The sequence below is a fragment of the Carassius carassius genome, chromosome 25 (genome assembly GCF_963082965.1).
Source record: "Carassius carassius chromosome 25, fCarCar2.1, whole genome shotgun sequence".
Taxonomy (NCBI): Eukaryota; Metazoa; Chordata; class Actinopteri; order Cypriniformes; family Cyprinidae; genus Carassius; species Carassius carassius.
In genome coordinates, this window is record NC_081779.1 from 10,463,499 (window position 1) to 10,489,167 (window position 25,669).

General features: G+C 35.9%; 1 protein-coding gene across 1 annotated transcript; it reads right to left on the bottom strand.

Moving 5' to 3' along the window:
- On the bottom strand, positions 1-25,197 carry LOC132104156 (3-hydroxyisobutyrate dehydrogenase, mitochondrial-like). The gene is made up of 8 exons (XM_059509415.1): positions 25,061-25,197; positions 24,160-24,320; positions 23,925-24,034; positions 18,391-18,512; positions 6,953-7,086; positions 6,238-6,314; positions 2,069-2,225; positions 1-1,978 (listed from the first exon to the last, which is right to left on the bottom strand). The coding sequence occupies exons 1-8, from the start codon at positions 25,128-25,130 to the stop codon at positions 1,820-1,822; spliced, it is 990 nt and encodes a 329-aa protein (XP_059365398.1). The 5' UTR covers positions 25,131-25,197; the 3' UTR covers positions 1-1,819.
- Between the last annotated feature and the right edge of the window lie 472 nt (positions 25,198-25,669).

Sequence of the window (25,669 nt, forward strand, 5' to 3'; positions counted from 1 at the left end):
TTTGTTCTTTTTGTTTAAGTATCCCGACCAGCCCTACACAACCACATTAGTTAAACAAATGGTATGCATTTGGTGCAGGACTATCTATTTCAGACCAGTAGCAGAAGACATTTAAAAACTTTTTAGATTTGAAAATCTGTTTGGTGATGCAGATAATATGTAATTAGCTCACTTAACTTCTTTATTGAGGACATAATATGAACAAGAACATTTTTGTATAGAGGACACACCATGATTCTTGAGACATGGGCATGTGTATGTGCCTAGCACACAGATGGCATCGGTATCTTCTTAGTGAGGGTCAACAGGACCTCTGTAAAGTAGAGACCATTAACACTGCTCATTTTCAATACAGCACCATTACAAATATACATATGTACATACACTCCAGGGCGACTTAAAACCCTTTGTTTTGTGGATAAGAAATGAAGAACAAGAAAAATTGTGGTCAGAATAAAGACAAAAAAGACAGATACACAAGTGTATAATCTATCTAGTGTAAAACAGAGGTATGTTTTAATGGAATAGTTCACAAATAATGAAAATTTGCTGAAAGTTTTCCCTCAGGCTATCCAAGATATACATGGGTTTATTTTTAATTGGAACAGATTTGGAGAAATTAAGCATTACATCACTTGTTCACCAATGGATTCTCTGCAGCGAATGGGTGCCGTCAGAGTGAGAGTCCAAACAGCTGATAAAAATATCACACAAATCCACAAATGATCCACACGACTCCAGTCCATCAATTATTGGCTGTTCAATTATTGTGATGCGAAAAGCTGTGTGTTCATTGTTTAAATAAAGGAATCCATTATTAAGGCATTGTAACTTTAAACAGTTTAAAACTTTAAGTTCATAATCCATAAAAACGCTTCCTCCAGTGAAAAAGTCCATCACCTGTCTCACATCAAAATCCACTGACATATTGGTTTAGAACTGTTTTGATCTGTGCATATTTCTCTCTTGATTCAGATGAAATGTCCTTTTTACTGGAGAAAGCAAAATAATGTTTGGAGGACCTGCATTTTAGCCAGGAGCAGTGGTTTGAAGTTAAAACCTCTTAATGATGGTATTGTTTCTTACAACCACACAGCTTTTCACTTCACAAGATATTAATTGATGGACTGGAGTCATGTGGATTATAGTGATGTTTTTATCAGCTGTTTGGACTCTCATTCTAATGGCACCCATTCACTGCAGATGATCCATTGGTGAACAAGTGATGTAATGCTAAATTACTAAAAATCTGTTCCAATGAAAAAACTAACTGATCTGCTTCTTGGATGGCCTGAGGAAGACTACATTTTCAACATTTTTAATTTTTGGGGGACTTATTCCTTTAATGTAACTTTTCAAGAAAAAAAGAGGGACCCACTACTTTGTAAAATTTTTCACAGTTTCAATTCAGTTTAGGCAAAACTGAAACAGATGAGGTATGTTTAATGCATCCTAAAGCATTTCTAACAGTGTCTGATCAGGACCTAAAATCAATTCTGGTTTAGAACCTGCTCGAAGTAGAATGAAATGGAATCTAATAACTGTAAACATTTGCAGTAAATGTGTGATGTAAGCAAGCTTGAGTAACAGTTTGAACCGGTCATACAGAACTAAAAACACTTAAAAATGGCTCTGCAAAGTTTTGAATGTCAACATCAGGCTACAACCTAACAGAGGTATCAGTCTCTTAATGCTACACTCATTAGCTTCAACATACCTGTAACATCCCTTTCAAAATAGACACATATGCATATCGATACTAAACCAGCCAATCATAATGTCTGTTTCTCACACAGATTATGGGCCAGTTCCACTTGACCTACTGTACCCCCTCCTCTCGTAAAAACTGGAAGATGGAGGAAAAGTCTTTGTTTGAGTAGCCATGAGCGCACATTGTGCGGTAGATCTGGTGTGCCAAAGAACCAAGAGGAATTGGGGTCCGTGTACTGGTCGCAGTGTTCTGAGCAAAACCAAGATCCTGTGAACACAACATGTTTTATTCTCCTTCGCCTTAAAGTTGTTTAGACTTGGCATAAATTAATAAATATGACCAAAAGAAACCACCTACTTTAGCCATTAGCTTTGTGCTTAAGCCTCCCTGGTAGTTGTTTGCGGAGGGCACTCCTTCCATGACACCTGGGACAGGGTTATACTTGTCACTAGACCAACATCGTCCGGAGCTCATGTTCAGAATCTTTGCCAGCAGCTTTGGATCCAAACCCAGTCTGATCAAAAGAGAGAGATAGGTCAAAGGACAGAGGTCAGAAAGACCGCTGACCTTTAAGCTTAGGACCAGATCATCCCTAAGTGGAAAACGGGCCTGGATAATACAGTATTGATATTTAACAGGAGCTGTAGTTCATCATTTTCCACTCTCACGCTTGTTGTTCCCCACACAAACTCAGGGGTAATAAAACTCTGACACAAGCAGCTGTCTTATTAATTCGCCCCACCAATCTGTCCCCCATAGCAGAAAACAGGGTGACTTCAGTCTTGCGTTTAAAGTAGATCTGAGTGAAATGGGCCTTGCTGCTTTACAAATGACTGTGCACCCAAATAACATTTTATAATAAAGAACAAAACTGACAAGACAGCAAACACAACACAAAGATTTTCCGAAGAAAGCTGTTGCCATGTTGATGAGTGAGTGGTTGCTAGGCCTTATCTATGTGGTTGTTAGGGTGTAGTTAGGTGCCGGTTTACTTATTTAGTCAAAAGAGCTCACGGTCAAATCTCTACTATATAATGTTAGAAAAATACACGTGCCAAGTAGAAGCATACACTTCATAATTCATGTTGCTTTCATAAAGTTTTTTCTTATACAGTTTTTATTTTTGTATTTTCAAGAAAAGTTTTGATGTAATCACACTAAAAATTTAAATGAATATTACAAATATTTATGAATTTTAGTCTGAACTAGACTTCTCTATTTATCTATCTATTTATTATCTGATAACAATTTTTCTACTAAATAATCCAAAACTGTGCGAAAATTTTTTCTCAAGAGAACAGTTAAGGATTTTGTTCTTTTAATGAGGCATTTTTTATGCATAATATTTGTCATGATGATATCAGGATGATAGTCTCAACCTTGAATTTTTTTTACTTTATGCCCCCCAAAACTGTCAAAATAAATTTTAACTCCAAACACTAAACTAAACCGATGCTTAAAGTAGAAACATGTTTAAATAGCATTTTTTTATGTATGAATTGCATTTTTCCTGTATATTAGAATAAATGAATAACTAAAACAAAATATGTTTGCACATTGCAGTTGACAAAAAGTTTGAAACAAAATGAAAAAAAAAAGAGGGAAATCTGAGGATGATGATGTGTAACTGGGCAAAGAACTGCCGTTTCTTGCTTTAACAAGAACATAAATATGACCACATCAAGAGCTCCTCGACACACACGCGTGTGCGTGTGGACTCAAGACAGAGCAGCAGTGGTGGTGAGACAGTAAAGTGTGCTTTTTAGCTCTTTTATGTTTATTAAATTATGATGAGTGTTTAAGTGCAGTTATACAGTAACTCCACCTGTCTCTCATTCAGGGGCCGTGCCTTCACGTACACACTCACTCACACCAAGACTTTTAGAAGTCTATGCAACAATTAAGAAACAAGGACACAGCTGTGCATAAAATGTCAATTTCTTTCCCCTTTCTATTATTCCATCCGTCCGTCCCACACTGTCGGTTTTTACAGGCTGTTTTGGAAAATTAAATTTCAATAATGTGTGTGTTTGTGAGCAACGCTGTCATTTAACAGTTGTGTTAGGGAAGTTTAATGTCTATAAACAGCCCACTGACTGACCCCGTATCAATCTCCCGTTCTCTCTCACTTTCCCCCTTTATGTCTGTGTCTCTCGGTCTCTTGGGGACAAACGATGACATATGTTCAACATCGTCCCCTCCTTCCCCCAGCTCTCTCTCTCTCTCTCTCTCTCTCTCACACACACACACACGTTCTGGGTCAGTGACTGAAAAGGTTACCACCTCAACTGCAACCTGGCTTCTCTGCTATAGCACAAATCACTCTCTCGGCACAAGAAACGAGTGTGTTTGTGTGTGTGTGTGTGTGAAGGGGAGGCACCTTAACGGTTAACATGCTAAACTTCATTTTGTATAGCATTTTTTCTGCTCCTATGGATATTATCCAAACCATTTACACATCAAATTTACATGAAAGAGACACTTTCAAAGGATACTTGTGAAAATTTGGCGGATGAAATCAAGTGTGAAGTGTGTGCAGGTTAATACCATGACAGCGAGAGAAAGGAAAACAGATGTGAGAGTCTAGTTAAACAGGATGAGTCAATTACAGTTAAAGAAAAAGGAAGGGAGGAAATAAACTAGAGGCGTTTGATGTTTGATCACTGCATTAGAAGGGGGGCCCATTTTGTGAAATACTTAGGTTTACACACTATGCTTCTTGTTCTCATTTCTTCATCAAGCCCTGGTGCACTCAGGATTATAAACACACAGTCTTATAAGCAAACACACACAGGCCACAATTTTATTAATGTCTTTAAGAGGCAACAAACGAGTTTATTACTAAATGTCAATTATTTTTTTAAACATCTGTACACAGGCTATGTGTGTGTGAGGGTGCTTGTGTGGTGAATGAACTTTCAAAGCCTCTCAATTTTGTGTATGTGGCATCATTAAAAACATCGGGCTCATTCTCGGCTGTAGCTACTGGTCTTAAAGTGTAGACAGCAGCATATGCATGCATAAGTGAAGTCTTTTCCAAACCGAACATCACATATGACCTGAGATATTCAGCACTCGTTGGGAAGAAAATAAAGGAAAGGGCCTTTTTCTACAAAGAGTGTACAATTTGGTGTCTCATTACTCTTTTAAAACATTAGAGATCACAAATCCTGTGTTTATATATATATATATATATATATATATATATATATATATATATATATATATGTATTTGGAGTATAACTATTATACTCCAAATATATAACTATTATTTATTTATTTTTTTTATATATATATATATATATATATATATATTATATATATATATATATATATATATGTATATATATATATATGCATGTGTGTGTATATATGTATGTCTCACTCTCAATGTAAACCCAATTTTGTACCTTATTCATGGACAATTTCTCTACAATTTCTCAAATGTAACAATTAAAAAAAATAAAGCCATATAAAAATGTAGAGAATCTGAATTAAATATTGATTTTACTGTAGTTAACATTATTAAATTATTAACTAATTGTATCAACCAGGGAATAAATAAGAAACGGAATTAGATTATTTTAATAATATTAATATTAATGGCAATATTGTTGTCATAGTTATTGCAAAATAGATGATACTGAAATTTTTTAAAATGTGGATGTTCTCCATTTTGGAAACAGGGCAAAGTCCTTCATTTTTAGGACTTTCCACGAATAGGGTACAAAATTTGTCCTAAATGTATATAGGCTCAATTTTGGACCCTAAAAAAGTCCTAAAAATACAGTTAAGAACAGAAAGAACAAAAGATACTATAAGAAAGGTTGGAAAACCTACTGATAATTCTCTGTAGTGAGGGACTAATTATTACTCCTGAGCACCCGTTTGCATTCTGATGAAAAAGAGAACATTACAATATTTTCAAACAAACATCCTCTTGACATTCTCTATGTGCAGTGTGCTGCAAGTGAGGACAGGCTGCAGTGCAGCATGGGAGATTTATGACAGCCAGGAACCCAAGGCATCTAAATGAGTCTGTATAAGTGCATATGAGATCCTTATATCCCTGAGAAGAGGGATGACACTGCTTCATGCACACTAGATTCGGAGACTGCATTCAAGTGAATATGAATACATATTTCATATGTATAAGGAATACCTTGATGTGTTGACTCCAACATATTAAGCTGTAGCTATCTGCAAGCAACACTGACAAGCAATATACTCTGATATAATTTCCCCTTCTTCTCAGTTCTCAGTATACCATATTATATAAAAACAATTACTACATTCATCAGTAATAATAAAAAGACAGGATACTATCTACACGTTTTCACAGGATGTTTTGAAATAAATAAAACACAATGAAATAAGAACATTTCAGTCTGCTTCTCATACAAAGCAAATGTGTGGCAGGTTGAAACTAGAGCAGGAGACTTATGAACTACTTTTTTCAAAATTTTCGAGCTAGAGAGCACCCTCATCCTCATACACACACACACACACACACACACAATCTTCACCTAATTCCGAGGTTCATGGTCTCTGCTGTACCAATCATGCCAATTGCTAACAGCATGTTGTTGCAGATTTTCGCTGCCTGAAAAAGAAAAGTGCAAAACATCAGTTCAGCCACAGAAGTAATTTAATTGAAAGGTTTTGTAATAACCTTTTAATTCCAGTACATAAGGAATTTGTTAAGCAACACATAGTCCTTAGAGTGTTCCTTTAAATGGGTCAAATCATGAATAATCAAATCTTTTTAGGATACTATGAATACATTCTGTAATTTTAAGAAGTTAGTGGGTTAAAATGATCATAATATGGTAACAAAGGTACAGCAACTTGGACATAAAGATGAATACATCGACACATTACATTTACACGTCAAACACATTTGCTGTCACCTACCAGTGTCAAAGACACTTCAGAAACTTGACACAGGATAAATGATAATATAACAATATAAAAGCAAAATGAGGGAAATTAAGTTTGCCAGCATTTGAAATGAGCTGCAAGTTTCCATTTTAAAAAGCTCTCATTTAGACTGATCTTGAATGAATGTGTTTAAACAGAGCATGCTGAAAAACAAAAACAAAAAAAAGAACATGATATGATTTCCAAAAATGTCATGGTGGTCATACCATGGTTTTCTATCAAGTTCCATTAATGTCACCATCTCTAAAAAATGTATAAATGATGACAAGCTAAAGGACATTCATGTTTGTGTGTATTTACCTGTCCACTTCCAACTTGGCCGCAGTACACTACATTTGCTCCCATACACGTGAGCAGCTCCTGGGCAGCATTAAATTCCTCCTCAACTCCGCCCACCATGAAGGTGAGTTTAGCCAGACTGGCTGCACCAACACCTGGACAAAACAGTCACGCTTTGAGAAATCATAGTAAAATGTGCACGTAATCACTTAATTGGCAGCTTTCAGTGTGTATATCTGTAAGTGCTGTGGTGGTACCATTATAATGATGGCCTCAAGACGGTTATGTCAAAGTACTAAATAAACTTACTTCATATTAGTTATGGCATGTCAACATGGTAAAAAAACTAAACAACAACATCATTACTGGCATACTACATGTTCAAAGATCCAAAGTTTTTTTATCATGTGATCACCATTTCCTTTCTACAGTTATTGTACAACTGAGAAGCATTATAAATGACTAAATGTATCCTTCTAATTTAACATAAACGGGTCAGGATTTAGTCAACAGTGTATGTATGCGTGTGTGTGTGTGTGTGTGTGTGTGTGTGTGTGCGTTTTAGGGCAGAGGAGGGTATTAATAAGCTGTCTGGCACCAGCGGGACAACATTTGAGTGTTTGCCTTTAAAAGCCGATTGTCCAAATCATCCTTCACAACTCTCTGAGGACAAGGACCTATTGTCCCCCTCCCCACAAACACATACACTTGCGTACGACAGCTGTGCCTAAAGCGACACTCCTCCCCCTAAGTGAACACGCCCCCTGGGGTATGAGTGACAGCTCTATGGGGTAATTAACTTTACACTTTATCATGTTCAATTAAGCGCCACGCCTTAAAAGGACCAAGCGTGGCCAATCACGTTAAAGCGTGCGATGTTCTACATGGGAGGGGTGCTTTCAACACTGCTGACATAGATATGTGTGTCCGGGGATTTGCCCGATTAGAATGCAATTAAAGCAATAAAATTGGCCAGATTTCTCAAAAAAAAAAAAAAAAAACGACATCTGCTGCACTGAAATCCCTAATATCCACATAACACACAAATCCAATGTATATCACACACTGGATACAATATGATATGAGAAAAAAAGCATGCAGTGCATTGAGGTGAGTGATCTGTTTGTGTGCATGTCAACACTAATGAATAAGCTGTTTATTCTAAGCTAATAATGCTGAAGTTAATTATTAAAGACCAAGAGAAAAGAGCTGATGCAAGATAGATCGCGTGAAACAGAGATAAAGAGAGTGAGAGAGAGAAAGAAAAAGAGAGACTTCCCCTTATTGATTTTAGCCATACTTATCTGTCATCAATAATTCTCTCATTAGCTCCGAGTGTCTGTCATTTCCCTTACGCTACATAGCATCTTGAAGAATAAATGCATGTGTGCTTGTTTTGTTTTTCTGTAAACAAGCATTAGTATGCAGTTTTACTTTCAAAATGTGCACGCTTTTTTAAATTCAACTGCTTTATTACATTTAATGACGAAATCACATTAGCATATTTACAATGCTAAAAGTAATGCTAGAGCAATATGAAAATGCAGACAGTGGCCTAAAAAGAAAAATACAAGATCACACCAAAGGACGAATGTAATAATGTTGCTCATTGAAATACTTGCAGCATTATACGGTCACATTTTTGTTTAATGTCCTATGGACTATGTAATTAAAACTACGTATTTGCCTCAGGCAATGTTAGTTTCCTATTGAGACTTGTAATAAAATAATTAAATAAAGTCAACTGACATCTATCATTGATGAACTTGTGTATTTATTCAGTTATTTAATAATGGATAGAAAAGCTGGTCATTATGACAAAATAAACCGAAGATCCAAGACTTATCATATAGGCCTAATCTAATCTAAGGAAATGTATATCTATGTTTTGTTTTTTGGGGTTTTTTTTGTGAAAGATTTGTAAAATGCATTTAAAAAAGGTCAAATGTGTTAAGATGACCTGAGTAGCTCTTATTAGTAGCTAAAAACCCAAATCAGGTTAGCGAAACTGCTCAATAAACAAGTACAAAAATCAAATCTACATTAGATTGAAAGACAGCAAATATATAGGCTTATGAAGAAACCCACATGGACGAGAGCTCTGACGGAGACGTACGCAGTTATTTTTGGTGTCAGGTACCACAAACTCTCTTTCCAGCACTTTAAACAGTGAAAAAAAAAAAACAGTTAATGCTTTAAGTGCTTTTTACAACACCGAAATTTTTAATTAGTGGCAAAGTTACATTAAACTACATTTGTGGATATGAGAACATTTTCTCAGGCAAAGCGAGACGATGGAGCTTAAACCACCTCATCGAGCGTGTAGATCTGAGCCTTTTTTTTGTAAATAAAAACCCCATGCGAACCTCTTGAACCTCTAGAACTGCTGACAGTAATAAAGACTCTTAATGACGAAATCAGTTCTTTTTTCAGCCCTCCCTATCAGACGCATACACAAACACACTTGTCCTTTTTGCGATCTATCAGCTAGCCTCCTGAGCTGATCAATAACTTTCTTTTTGACTGTAAAAAGACCAGCATTGATCGCAAACAGACAATAGGGATTCGAAAGCGACATTAAAGAGATCTCGAGAGAACATTCTAGGAACCGTTCTTATTGTGTTTCCAATACCAGAAACACTGCTGTAAAAACATTAGGTAAACCTCGATAAAATCAGAGGATGTCAATGATTCATTTAGTTTACGACCAAAGCTAAATTTGTCCATATTGGATGATCAGGCCAGTAAATGCATACAGAGCTCATGCCACCTAAGCTCCTTAAACTTGATGAGCCAGTTTAGTTTTTCTCATGCTGTACTGAACATCTACAGAAATCACCTATAAAATTAACTTTACACTTTATCATGTTCAATTAAGCGCCACGCCTTAAAAGGACCAAGCGTGGCCAATCACGTTAAAGCGTGCGATGTTCTACATGGGAGGGGTGCTTTCAACACTGCTGACATAGATATGTGTGTCCGGGGATTTGCCCGATTAGAATGCAATTAAAGCAATAAAATTGGCCAGATTTCTAAAAAAAAAAAAAAAAAACTACATCTGCTGCACTGAAATCCCTAATATCCACATAACACACAAATCCAATGTATATCACACACTGGATACAATATGATATGAAAAATAAAAAATAACAATTCTGTCATAATTTACCTGCCCTCATGTTGCAAAACAATATAACTTACTTCTGGGGAACACAAAAGAAGATATTCTGAAGATGTCGTTGTGTAATGAAAGTCAACGGGGTGCAAAACAACAACACTGTATAGATCAAGCAAATGAACAAAAAACTAACATGAACACATAGGGCGTTTTTTAGGATTGGGATTTAAAAAAAAGGAAAAGAAGTGTTGTTATTATAGGTCAATAAGACTATCAATAAATAAAAAATAATTATTATCATTATTACTACTACCAAATAATATAAAACAAAATAAGAAATATTTAATATTGTAATATAATGCATGTAATATTTATTGTAATAATGAATCATTTATTTTAGAATACAACTTTAAAATTACAATAATAATATTTATGACTTTAAATATTAGGATTGCATTTAAACTGCAAAGAGGCCATAAATCTTCTGTTTTGTTGAGACACAGACAGTTTATAAGTGATTCTGATTACAAGTTTGGGAAGATTATCGGCGCAATCGCGTGCTTAATGCATGTCTTAAGCGACTTGTAATTGCAATTTGATAATCTCACTAAGCCATAATCGCATTTTCAGTTTTGTTTCAATACAGCCCTACTGACACTACTGTGTTTCACAGAAGAAAGGCATACATGCTATGAGTGAGTAAATGATTGCAAAGATTTCTCTTTTGGGCGAACTATGCCTTTAAGAAACTTTTTTTGCTTTTTGATGCAGTGGGAAAGTTCATACTAGTGTGACTGGAACAAACATATTTACTAGCTTCATGTGGCTAAACCTATAATTACAACCAAAAGGAGATATTTTCTCAGACAAATGAAAACACCAAGCAAACTTAATACATTTCTTTTTACATATATAAACACACACACACACACACACACACGAGAACTTCACACAGATGAATAGTTTCTATGCCTGCAGTCCTAATGTGGTATACTGACAGGTTCACAGAAAGAGCAAAAGAGTTTACGAGCCACCACACACAAACAAATGCAAACCTTCACACAGTAGCGGCTCCTGACCGTAAATTTAGGTGGGGCAGATTCTGGATCGTAGCACTAATATATGAAAATAAAATTGTAAACTTTATATTCTAATCTCTAAACACATGCGGACAAAATTTTGGCAGGGATGTCCTTGGGTTATCCTGTGGGTGGCGTGCTAATGTTGATCGACAAGCTCGGAGAACAGCATAAAATGCTGTATTATAATTGCCTTAATATAGCATTTATCACCTCCAAATGTTTATTTAGAATGTTACAAGTTGTGAAGCAATTCGTGTGAGGAAAGACGATCATATGTCTATTCTCAGAATAATAAAACAATCACAATATAACCATATAAAGGCTATTCAAGAGAGCATTTTTAAACTAAAGGATTTATACCTTGTTAATTTGATCCACTACTCCAAGTATAAAAAAGATATGCCAACTAGTTACTGCCTTAGAACGCGCTGCAGTTTCGTTTTCACCACAGATTTAAATTGCACAATTGTGGGGCGCTGTTGAGCTCGGGAGGGCTTAGGCACCGTCTGCCCTGTATCATGTATACATGCCACCTAAAGCCATGAACGGGATTTTACTATATACTGCTTACTTTACGACTTAAATCTGAAAAAATATTTGTTGCAGAATGCTGAACACATTAACAACTTATTATTGTTTCAGTTTATATAGAGGTTTATGTTGTGGATGAATATTTTGGTGGGGCTCTGCCCAAGCTGCCCATATAGACCTTCACACGTTCACAAGAGAGTCTTGCACAAATTATCTTCATCATTCAGGTGAAGCAGGACTTAAATCACCGCCATCGTCACCCTCCTCCTTGCCACACAACCGCATGGTCCCTCTGAGTGTGGACAACAAGTGAAGAATGATCTGGAATCAATGATCTCCCAGGCCAAGAGCCATCAGTACATCGGCTCCTAAGGATGCTGATTAGCAGCCCTTCACACATGCACACATGTTCATCGAATAGCACCATCATCAGCATTTCAAAATTTTCCTTAATTGAGGACTTAAAAGCTGCTTAACACTTATCTTGTGGATGATTGGTACACATTTACACACAAAGACATACACACACACACACACTTTTGTGACCCACAGTGACTGTTTAAAGTGGGGGAGGGGGGTTTTGAATGACAGTTCCTCGACAGGGGGCACAAGTGCATACCAGATGACATCGGAAAATGATGGACAGCTTTTCATTCACTTCTTAGTGCAGCAATCATATACACGTCACACTGTGCAGACATGAAAAAAAAAGCAGGTCTTAAAACTTTAATCTAAAGTCTTAAAATTGCTTTCTATCAAAATATCTGATAATTCTTTCCTGTTCAGACTCAACATTATAAAACCACACGCACACACACTGCTATAAAAGTCCTGGTTAGACAGCTGCTATGGGTCTGTTTCCATCTGGAGTCCAGGACAGACACCATCCACCCCCTTCACACACGTCTCACAGTCCCTGGCCTTCCCAGCGAGTATCTTGTTATGCTAATTCCTCTGTCACTCACCTATCTATCAGGCAGTCTCTTTCTCCCCCTCCTGCTCCGGCCGACAGAGGGCAGAGATATTAATGAGCATGCTCACAGCATCCAAAAACAGCACGGGGAAAGCTGATCTACATTAGGACATATCTGGGGATCCACCTCTCCATGAGTGATCTTGTTTCTGGTCAATCTAAAATCCACAATTTCTTTCTATTGTTAAGGGGCATCTGCATCAGGTTATCCTACAGTTTTGAGCGAGTAATGTTAATGCTATCAGGTAACAACGTAACAGACTTTATTAACACTGTAGCTATGAAACATGAAAACTCAGATTCACACACATTTTTTTTTTTACATAAAAACAAAAGAGGGGACAGGGCATGCCATTTATGCTGAAACACACATAATACTAGGGATGGGCGTTTTCCGCAAATATCACATTCGAATATTTGAGCTCACAAAAAAACGAATATTCGAATATTCGTTTTTTTAAATTAAGTTTAATGAGACAGACGTTATTTTTCAGCAACATTTATTGTTTCCGTCATTTTTGAACAAGCTTACACACAATAAGCTTAAACATTACATGTCGTGTTTTGTAGCTGAAAACCTTTAACAATGCGTGCAAACAAACAAAAGTACAGTTTAAAAGCAAAAAAAAAAAAAAAAAACAACAAATTGAACGAAGAAAAAACGTAAAGCAGCCTGCAGCAATTAGGCTATTGTAGACCGTAGCCTACACTTAACTTTTAAACTTTTAAACTGTCAGCAAATCTTTTTTGCTTTTTATTTTACATGTTCTTGTTAAGAAACACAGGCATGTAAACATGATCGGGGGAAAGTCGGCTCCTTAGTCTGTTAACAATAAGGCCGGGTGCTCTGACGCACAGACGTTGGCGGGACTCACAAATAACGGTGTGCTAAGCGAATATGTTTTGTGAAGCGCTTCGTGTTTTCGTTTCACCACTGAATGGGATCCTCATCTGGAGGAATACATGGCTCCAGCAAGAACTGTTCCCACTCGTCTCGGGCTGGACTCTCTGTAATCATCGCTGAAGAACTGGCTCAGCCTTTTCCGACGAGTGGGCATTGCATTCTCTTCATCGTTGGTGACGGCGACTGCATCCGAGCCACTCACATCAAGGAAAATGTTCTGATAATGTTCAAAAAAAATTTTTTTCTTACTTCTCTCATGTTTTCATCGAGAAACCTGAGATGTTTGTGCCGAGGGTCTAAGGCAGACGCGAGAAGAAGAGTTTTCACTGCATTCTCCAAGTTAGCGGTGTTTATTAGTTGCTTGAGAGATGCTGCAACAATGTTCTTGAATTCGATCACTTTCTGTGATTCTCCACGGCATATTTGAAGTACTGTAGAAGACCGCAGTTCTTAGGGGCCGTTCACATATCGCGTCTTTTGCGCGCTCAAGTTCGTTATTTCCAATGTAGGCGCGCGGTATGCACGCTCATAATGGAAGCGACGCGGTCGCGATGTGCACATGGTGCGACGCGCCCGTTATTTCCAGGCGCGTCCGCACTGCATCGAGTTAAAAACATCTCAACTTTTCAGAGAGCCCCAAGCGCACCGCAGGTCATGTGACAAGAACTAACCATTCAGCTTCATCCTTTCCCATAACAACGTTGAAAGCTCAGCCAAGATGAAGGAACAGCTGATCATAGCTGTATATGGATTGCCATTTTGAAATAAATTTAGGAGCAGAGCTACTGAAAGCGACTTTTTTGTGCTGCAAATCCATTTATCCTTTGCTGAAATTTCCGCGTCTTCATGGAGAGAGTGCGTCATTGTTGCTTCGCAACAGCAGACGTCTCAGGAACGCTTCTGCCCGAGCGCTTTGGAAAGAAGGAGAAAGCGGCGCGCCTAGCGTTTTCCACGCGTTTTTAGGCGCGATATGTGAATGGCCCCTTATTCATTCATTACTTATTTTTTGCTTGCATACATCAAATATGCCGTGGAGAATCACAGAAAGTGACCAAATTAGGTTTTATTGTGAATTTTTTTTTTTTGCGAAATTTGAATATCATTTTTATTTATCGAATAATTAGAGCAGAACGAATATTCGAATGTTTCGACTATCCGTGCACACCCCTACATAATACACCTATATAAAACTGGTTGAAAAGTCTATTCCATTATAAACACACTTGAAATAATTCTTTTATATATATATTTAAGCACAGACCCCCCCCCCCCCCAAATAATTAAAGTTTAAAATGTTTTGGTAATTAATTATAGAAAAATTTAATAAGAGAGTTCAGAGTTAAGATGCAAAAGCCTCTAAGTGCCATCTGAAATCTTTTTTTCTCAGGCTCCTATGATAATGTGCAGTCATTTCACTTTAAAGGCAACGAAAAGAACTATTCATTGCAATTAAAGTAAACTACTGAACCTACACATAAGAGCCTGAAAAAAAAAGCTAATTTTAAAAGAACATTACAGATGGCATATTTTCAGGCTTTTACATCTGACCTCTTCAAATACATTTTGGCAGACCCTATAAAAACAACAACGATAATAATAATAATAATATTTAAAATATTCAAATGTTCTATATATAATGCAAAAATAATAAATAAAATAATAATCATAAATGAAATAATACATGTATAAATCAGACAGACACTGATTTTATTACATATATAAATCAGTTTATGAATTATTCTTTGCATGGATTGGCAACTCATTTCTGAAATTATGTAGTAAGAGAACATTCTGTCCATTGTTATAAATGTTTCTGTTATTAAAAGTAAAATAAAGATTAAAAAATTACAGCCCTTTTCATTATTATATATGCCACAATAATAATTTGTAAAGTTAATATGCATGTACATTTTCAGTATATAAAAATAAACTTTTAGGCATGAGACAACATAGCTATGAGGGAAAGTCAGAGAAAATGGATTAACATTTAAAAGTCAAAACAGGTCTGACTAAAGCACTCATTTAATAATACAAATCTAAATATTATTTTCAAGTCTGTTTGGTCATGTGAGGGACTTGAGATTAAAACGTCACTTTAAACTTCAAATGCATTTTGAAAGGACCATCTGAAAGCCTGAGATTGTCATTTTCTCCTTCATTAGCACTGATCTACTCATGGGCCTGATGGGTGAAGGCAGGGTGAAAGCTGTTCCATCGAGACAGCTCATGCATGCAGGCTGTTAGATCAGTGATAATAAATGAGAAGAGAGAAGAAAAGAAGATCATTTCACACATTCAGAAGGGGCCTAAAATTACGTCAAGGAAAACAAAGTGGAGATTAAATGTAAAACGCAAATATGGCAAGTGACCATGTTAAAATAAATATACATTACGAGTTACGTACATTAGTAAATACCGCACTGACTTGAGGTTAAGACACCGTGAGAGAAATGCACCAAAACACAAACAAAACCAGACTTAACCCAGTCCCACCACACACAAAACTGTGACACAAATGCTCTCTTGCACAGAAAGCCGAAGTTTTCCCACCGTGAGCTTCATAGTGAGAGTCAGCGACAGTGTGGCCGCAATCTCAGTGAAAACCGAGGAATGTGAGTAATTACTGTTAACTAGCCAAGCACTTGTTAGATGCAGAAATGGCCACACACCCCACGTTTCAGAGCATGTGACGTTAGCCAGGGTTTGTTGTGGGTCCAATTCTGCAACAGCAGACAGTGAGGTTTGTGCCTTTGAGTTTATTACAAATCTATGCAAAAAAAGACAAAAAGAACGAAAAAGAGAGAGAGACTGAGATTTTGTTTGTCATTTTACGACTGTATCATTTGAGAAACACAGTCTGATGTGCCAAACCTTAGTGACGCACAGAGAGAGGAACATAAAATTATATCAAAAGAAAATCAGCATTAAAAAAAAAATACAACATGATCTCACTCACACACACATGCAAATTCTCCTTTCCACAAAAGAGACCTTACATGAGAGGCTAGGAGATGGGAGATCGCTGGGAACAGACACAAAGGCGTCATGATGGCTGGAGTGCCACCTTCTGGACACTCTGCTTAATTAAGTAACACTGCTGCTGTATTTTGTAATATGGTCTGATAAATGCTCCCCACAGACCTGATAAACATTTGGAGGCTGATTATTTGGGCTATGAGAAATTATCTCTTGCCCCGCACTACTGATAAATATAAACCTTCTCTTAATGTTCAGGTCATAATCTATTGTTTAGGTGTACAACGCTTGGATTCAGGGAATGTTGAGTGCTTCGTTCTATTTTAGTGTGGTGTATAAATACATTATAACTGACTTTGGCTTTTTTTGCCAAATGAATAGGCCTAGAAGGGACAGATAAAAATCTAAAAAAAAATAAAAAAAGTAAATACAACAACAACAGTAATAATAATGAAAACGTTTTAAAGGGATCGTTCACAACAAAATTGAATGCGTTTTCATTTGTATACATTTCTCTGGAAAATAAAAAGAGAAATCTTAATGTAGTGATTGGCCTTGTCTATGCAATTACAATAAGCAGGCAATAAAAAAGATACAAAATTATTAAATGACTTAAATTTTGGCCATTTCTCTGCAAAAGGCTATTTTATGGCTTCCAAGGTCTTGGAATATAGTGCACTTATTTTTGTCACCTTTGAGCTTTTTAGTCCCAATTTGCTTTCATTATATTGAAAAGACTGACCAGATGATTAAATAAATCATATGAGGGTTCAGAGTGTGCCTGACTGAATAATAACAATAAAAATATATTTTATTCTTTTTGGATGAAGTATTTCTTTATCTTTTGCATTACGTTTTTGGGCAAAAAAAAGTTTTTTTTTACAAGTCTCCAAGTCATTAATTTGGCTTCTGTTCAAAAGGAAAGAAGGATATAATCTGACGAAAATGGTAAATCATCACCACTAAGATGTTAAGGGAGGGTTAAATCTCAATCTAGTCCAAAGGCTTAAGCACATACACCCATTCACTTTTTTATAGCTTAGTCCACACACAGGCTCTTTAAAATCTTGTCTGCACTACAGACGCCAATCGGTAAACATACATCCAACAAAACTTTAATGCCTGAGGAGTTTCCCCACTCACACAACTTGTGCATCTTAAAAATGTACTTGTCCAGGACAGTTTCTCAGCTCTTTATGGCCTTTTATCTACATGAAAGGCCCTGGCACTGGGAAAGCCAACATTAAAGCTCCATCAAAGTGAAAGCTACTGACAGCGCTGTCCTCCATAACGGCTCAGGCCATTAAAGGCCCTGTCACAGAGCCTTCCCAGAGAATCTGCATAATATAACGGGAGCGTTATAATTTCTGGAAAATTGTAGGTTTCTTTGTCTCAGTTAACTCTACAGAAAAAATATTCTGCTACACTGACACAGAGGTAAAAAAAATACAAACCTAAATTCAAACATTAATGTGCATTAAAAGGGACTATAATTGCCTTATAAATGAAAACTTTTAAATATATATATTTTTTTTTAATTAAAGAAAATTAAAAATTAAAACTTCCTGAGTTTGTGTTGCAATATCTAACTTATCTGTGACAGAGCATTAGCCATAGGAACAAGCATCTATAGGTACAGCAAATTAAAATGATAAAATAATAAAAAAGCTGACTGAGACACGTTCAGCACATCTGTGAACCTATAGAACTCAAAAGCCTTAGTGAGAACACAGTTCCATCATTAAACAACACTTAATGTAATTGCATCTCCACAGTAAGCACTTACAAGAAATTTAAACAATGTGAATTGTCAATCAAACTGAGCGAATATATTATGTAAATGGAAATAAGAGGTTGTTTTCAGGTTGGTCATACCTCCTGACACTGGAGCATCCATGAACACTGCACCCATCTTCTCAGCAGTAACAGCCATCTCTTTGGACACTGCAGGGTCGATGGTGCTGGAGTCAATCAGAAGAGTGCCTTTTTTTACCTTCCTTAAGAAAAGGGCAAAATCACAGAACAGAACATCATAAGAAGCCCAGAAATATTTTAATCAGCCTAACCAGTTGTGAAATCCAAATGATACATATTATAGGTTTAATAATTACTACTTAAAGATAATAAAAAAAATTATGAAAAGGATGCATTGGGATCAGCATTTATAGATATTCTAAACTCTACTGGGGTTAGACAACACATGTCAGGACCTACTCATTGTCATTCTTTAGATTAAATCCTATCCCATGGAATTGATGTCAATGGCATTGAAATTCTACAGCAGAGCATTGATATCTCAGATCATTATCTAGTCTCATGTATACTCCATACAGCTAAAGCTGCAAACTCAACTCCTTGTTACAAATATGGTAGTACTAGGGCTGAAACAATTCCTCGAGTAACTCGATTACAAAAAATTATCGAGGCAATTCGATCCTCTGCCTCGAAGCCTCTTTTAATTTATTTTAAATCTCACGTCAGGTTCTTTCGCAATGATTTTTTTACGTTTTACGTTTACGTCACCCACAAAGCGGAAGGAGAGACAATCGCTGTGTCCAAAATCGCATACTGCAAGGAGTGAGCAGTGTTTTGATTTGAGGGCGCGGGCAAACGTAAAGAGAACGTCGTGGCGTAGGTGGCATACCACAACTAGGGCCCTATGATTTCCGCGATGCAGAAAACGCAGAGGGAATCGCGGAATGCATTCATAAAAATGGAATTTACAGTTTAACGCGGAATGGCACGGAATTTGCCAAAATTTGAATGAAGTAATCAAAAATAGGTCATTGCACTTAAATTAAATCACGATATGGACTAATATCTGTAAATATTAAGCCGGAACAGTCTATTTAAATATGAATCCTGCATGTTCTGCGTGTCTCTGTTAGTGAATGGAGCAGAAGTGTGACTTCCTTTTTGTCACACACACTGAAGCGAGCGTGACGCTCCGGTGATTTCAGCGTCTGCTGTCTCACTAAATAAGGATGTGAACACATGAACAACATCCCGAGAACTGCTCTGACAGTCACTTTATGAGCATTTGACCGTTTGATTTGAGTAAAACTAGCGTCACATCACATACACAGAACTGTAAAGGTACGTCAACTCGTCAAAATAAAAGTCAGGTTAAAGACTATTGTTCAGCAGAATGTACATAGCCTACTACCGTTAAAAAAATAAATAAAAATCAAACATTATTTTTTTTAAGGTTTAATCACACAACATTTCTTCCATGTATTATTTTTAATACTAAATCCCCTTTGTTTACCAAAAAGTTAATTTTCAACAATTAAAAGATAAATTAATGTTTTATGTGGTTAATGTTTAATGTGCATCTCAGAAAATGCTTTATTTAAAACCCCAACTGAATGGCACTTAAATGCACTTAATTCATGTCAACTTTATTGTCATTGTTCACAGTACAAGTACAGACAGAGAAACAATGGGTAATAATTAAATATTTATTTTTGATGTATGCATGGCATTCTATGCATTTAAAAATAAAAATATTTTTTTTCTAAAAAAGGAGACTTAGCTGTTAATTTTAAGAGACCCAGGAGTCTTATTTTCTCTTGCATAATTAATATTGCACTTTAATTAAGCAAAAACACATTTTATCCGATTACTCGATTAAACGATGGAATTTTTGGTAGAATACTCGATTACTAAAATATTCGATAGCTACAGCCCTAGGTAGTACCATCACTTCTACCACAAAAGACTGCTTTGTAAATAATCATCCTGATTTGTCTCAATTTTCCAGCATATCCAATAGCTCAGAAAAACTTGGTGTTACAAAAACGATTGACTCTCTCTTTTCTAGCACTTAAGACACTGTTTTTCCTTTAAGTGTGGAGAGCAGCTGGAAGAAAACAGAACTAAAGGTATTTCATACTGCATGGAGCAAAAGTACTTCGATGGCATTTTGATTTTATCTGATTAAGAATCGTTCATGAGCGGAGCTGCTTTGATTACAGCCATTACTCGAGAAACCGCTAGTTCTACTGCTCTCATAGCACCCCCTGCTGGCAGACAATCAGTTTGCATTCAAGTCCATCTCCAGCAACATGTTTTTTTTTCTGCAGTAACTTGGAGCACTTTTCATACTCTTTTTACCAAAAGTTTTTGGACAGTAAGATTTTTAAAGTTTTTAAAACGTTTATTTATTTATTTTTTTGTATAATGTTTTTCTTTTAAGCATTCTTCTGCTAACCAAGCCTGAATTTATTTGATCCAAAGTACAGCAAAAACAGTTTAATTTTGAAATAGTTTTACTAATTAAAATAACGGCTTTATTTTAAAATGTAGTTTATTTCTGAGATCAAAACTGCATTTTCAGCATCATTACTCCAGTCTTTAGTGTCTCATGATCCAGAAATCATTCTAATATGCTGATTTGGTGATTAACAATATTTAAAAGAGTTGAGTACAATTTTTTTTCAGGATTCTTTGATGAATATAAAGATCCAAAGATTAACATTTATCTGGAATAAAAAGCTTTTGTAACATTATAAATTATTCCATTCAAAAGTTTTGAGTCAGCATGATTTCTTTCTTTTTTTATGGAAATAAATTATAGATATTTTTATTTAGCAAGGATGCTCAAAATTTGATTGATCAAAATGATGATAAAGACATTTATAATGTTACAATTCCTATTTCAGATAAATGCTGTACTTCTGAAATGTCTATTCATCAAAGAAACCTGAAAAAAAAAAAATCTACATTTCAACAAATTATTTTTGAGCAGCAAATGTTACTGTTCTTGCTGTATTTTGGATCAAATAAATACATGCTTGGTAGGGCTGGGATAAACGATTATTTTTTTAAACGATTAATCTAGCGATTATTTTTTCGATGCATCGATTAATCTAACGATTAATTTTTCAGCCCGATTTGATTTCGATTATCTCCCCATTAATTGACTACTAACAATTTATACAATGAATGAAAAAAACATCAATTCCTTAACATTGCAACATATGTTTATTGCTCTTAAAATTACAAAATAAAAGACTGACTAAGAATGCATTACTTTGCACTTGTATAGAGATAGCATTCAATAAACCTTGAAACCTTGAAAACACATAGCTTACTGAAACAAGCTTACTGAACACATAGGGCCTAGCTTACTGAAAAAAGAAGTTCTTTCAGATGAAAATAACAACAACTTGATGTCTAGTATTCAATAAAAAAGGTCACCCAAAATACTTGTTTAGAGCAATTGAAAGAATACAGTATGTAAATGTAAACCTGAGGGCTTTAAGCTAATACAGAGAGTGCTTTTACAAAAAAAAAAAAAAATTAACAGTGGGAGCCAGCAGCCTGTCATGGAGAAAAAAAATCTCTGAATGCTCCATGTGAAACTTTGGCGTTCCGCCCTTTTTCTAATATGCACAAGGGAGGGAGAGAGCAAGAAGCGCTCGTGTAGTTTGAAGACTGTGAGTGCGCGAGCGCGTGTGAAACTTTGGTGTTTCGCCCTTTTTCTATTGTGTTTAATGATTTTGATTAATATGCACAAGGGAGGGAGAGAGCAAGAAGCGCTCGTGTTGTTTGAAAACTGTGAGTGCACGCGCAGCCGGGGCTCTCTCTCGTACGCGCCCTTTCACTGTCACTCACCGATCAAATAAGGCTTTGACAGCCGCCAAAAAAAAAGATCAATGCAGAAAAACCCCTGGATTGGTTATATAACGTTGGACAGAATGTTGATCCGGCCATCGCGTATATTCAGCGCACATAAGGTAAACGTTTTGCAAACGTTTTTTAGAGAAAAAACAGGTCGACGAATCGATGCGCATATTTTGCGTTGACGTATTTTTTGCGTAGACGTCATCGATGACCTCGACGCGTTGTCCCAGCCCTAATGCTTGGTAAGCAGAAGAGAATTAAAAAACATAAAAAATATAATGTACAAAAACTTTTGACTGATAGTGTATATTAGCCTATAGTTTAAAGTTAAAGATATTAATATTAATTAGGTGAGACTGAGATGATTATTTGACAGTGATATCACATTTATTGTTTGTATGAAGGCTAAATACAAAAAGCTGAACATTAACTTATTTGTGCTGTTTTTTTTCTAAAATATTATATGGTCATAGACTTGGCAAATTAATTTTTCACAAGTGTTTATGCACAGACATCTGTTGTGGGCATTCTTGGCAGTTTTTACAAGGCTTTTTTAATAATGTTCATATCGATATCGAAATTATATTATATCGACTGAAATATTGCAGGCAGAAGATCCTTTTCCTATTTAGCACCCAAACTCTGGAACAATCTATCTAGCATTGTTCGGGAGGAAGACACACTCTATCAGTTTCAAAGTAGATTAAAGACCCATCTTTTTAACCTGGCATAAGTTAAATATATAATATATTTATTATAATATGTAATAAATATAATATACACAACACAAATAACAGATCCACTGTGAAGACCTTGTCTGCCATCAGGTCCAAGACTACAAGAACCAGATGAGTCCTCTGCTCAATCTGACTTGTGTTGCAGCCTGGAATTGTGCCTGAGTGGGCAGTTAGCTTTTCTTTTCTTTTTTTTTTAACATTAACAATAGATTTGTCATTATATAATAAACATATATATTGAGTAAATATTTACATTTTTAATGAAATTTTGGAAAGAAGCCACTTATGATCACCAAGTTGCCATTTTATTTACATAAATACAGTAAAAACAGTAATATTGTGAAATATTATATCAATTTAATAAACAATTTTCTATTTTAACTATCTTAAAATGCAATTTATTCATGTGTTGGGAAAGCTGAATTCTCAGCATTTTCCAGTCTTCAATGTCACATGATCCTTCAGAAATCATTTTAATATGCTGAATTGGTGCTAAATAACCATTTCTTCTTATTATCCCTATTGAAAACAGTTGTACTGCTTAACATTTTTATAGAATAATAGATGTCGTACATTCTTTGTAGTCTTTTAAAAATAATCTCATTTTTTGACCAATTCAATGTGTCATTGCTGAATAAAAGTATATGACCAATCAATCAAAAAAATAAAATAAATAAAATGACCCAAACTTTTTGAACTGCAGCAACTGTATATATCTGTATCAGCATCAGTCATAAAAAGCCTACATAACTCTTACTCCAAAACTTTCACATGTGTTCTACAGACCAGACTGTCCCAGAATTATGGTAGATTTAAAAGAATTACTAGATTAAGCCTAGACTTGTACTAATCATACAGTCAGTGGAAACTCTTTAATCTTGGACTATTTTTAATCATTATAAATAATCTAGACAAATGCTACGCCGATTTATATATCCAATTTAAACACATCATGGTAATGTAGGACAACAGTTTCTCCAATGTGTTAAAATTCAGTCAGTATTGAATTAAACACCGTTGAGAGTTTAAAGTAAAGAGACTTACTTAAGTATGCCATTGGGTCCTGTGTAAACCTCAATGACGTTGGGGCTGGACGGTAGCATGGTGATGATGCGGTCAGCTTTATCAGCCACTTCAGCAGGGCAATCCAGGATCTGGGAGGACAAGCAAGGGCAATTATTTCCACAGGCTCATACACAGAACTGTAAAGTCTACAGAAAGGAAAGACGGTGACTGATTTTGTTTTGAGCACATTGTTTGACAAATAGATATTTGATACCTGCGCTCCTGAGTCCTGAAACTCCTTGCAAGACTCTGGGAAGACATCTGTAGCAATGACAGGATATCCATGCTTCAGTAAATTTCTAGCCATAGGTGTCCCCATGTTACCCAGTCCAATAAAACCCACTGGGGTCTTGGAAGCCATTGATCTGCAGGATACTGAAAAACCACACACAAAAAGAAATCATAAATTATAGTAAAATAAAATCCTCCTTATAGAAACAGAAAGCTATTATAGTCAGAGGGTGCAACAAAACTGGCAGTAAAAGATTTTCTTTTAGCCTTTCATGTCTATAAAACCGTAATTATGTAAGGGAGAAGTGAAATATGTGAGCTTTCAGGTGCAAATCTGTAAAAATCAATGTTGGTTTAACATCAAATTCATGGAATAACTCACTGCACACTATTAAGAAGTCTTTGCAAGACTTTTTAACCCTCAATATAATTTTTTTCATAAACACTTTCATGTCCATACACATCCAGATGTTTAGAGGAAAAAATGACTACTTGAGGTGACAAACAGCGTAAGTCCGTTCTGAACTTGGGGAGAAGGTTGACGGGTGTCTTTAATTTGATAACACAATTTATTTAAATTTTTTTAGCTTAAAGTTTGTGATTTAAAAAAAAAAACTTTGAACTACAGTGAAACCTGTGAACTCTTAGACCCCAGCTGCATTGCACAACTTACATTTCTGATCCTCAAAAAGTAAACAGCGACTTGCTTACTGTGCACAATATCTGTTCATGCTTTGACATATATGTCCAAGTATATTTAATGTATTAACATATTTTGCAGACTGACAAACAAAACAAACGCAAAAACAACATTTCCAAACTGCATTAGCGGCGCTTTAACCCCTTTCTTCTGTCAGTGGATAATTAATGAGGAAACAACATACCCAAAGTGAGCTCCACATGCTTATTGCTTCTTTTTAAAAAATGCCGACACCCTCTGAACAAAGCGGCCATGCTTATTTTTCTTGACCTCGGTGCCACAATACAGTACGAGTCAGGAACTCAGGGGGCGGGTCCTATGATTGACAGCACCATTCCTCCAATCAATGATAAGGATTTGCGTTCCGTCAGTGAGATATCATGCAATTACTGCTGTGATTTCTTTGAATGGAATTAAGGTGATACTTCTTAAAAGATTAAGAATGGCTAGACGTTGTAGGCGTTGAGTGAATTTATTACCATGTTGTCCAAATCCGAGAGTGACAGTCTGTGGAAAATCCCTTCGTTATCGTTTACTATATTACACCTAACGTTACATGAATACTTCCAATAACAAACGTTGACTTATTCGGCGTTGAATTTAAAATTCCTTATTCAGTAATCACGAAAGTCATGGAAATTTATTTTTCAAAAGGCCCCGATATCGGTGACATAAGTAAATTTTAGATGTATTATACACTTTTGATATACTTTGCTAGGAAATTTTAATCATTCTAATTTCACTCTTAACATAATAAATGATCAAACGTTACCTAAACAATCAGATCTGCATA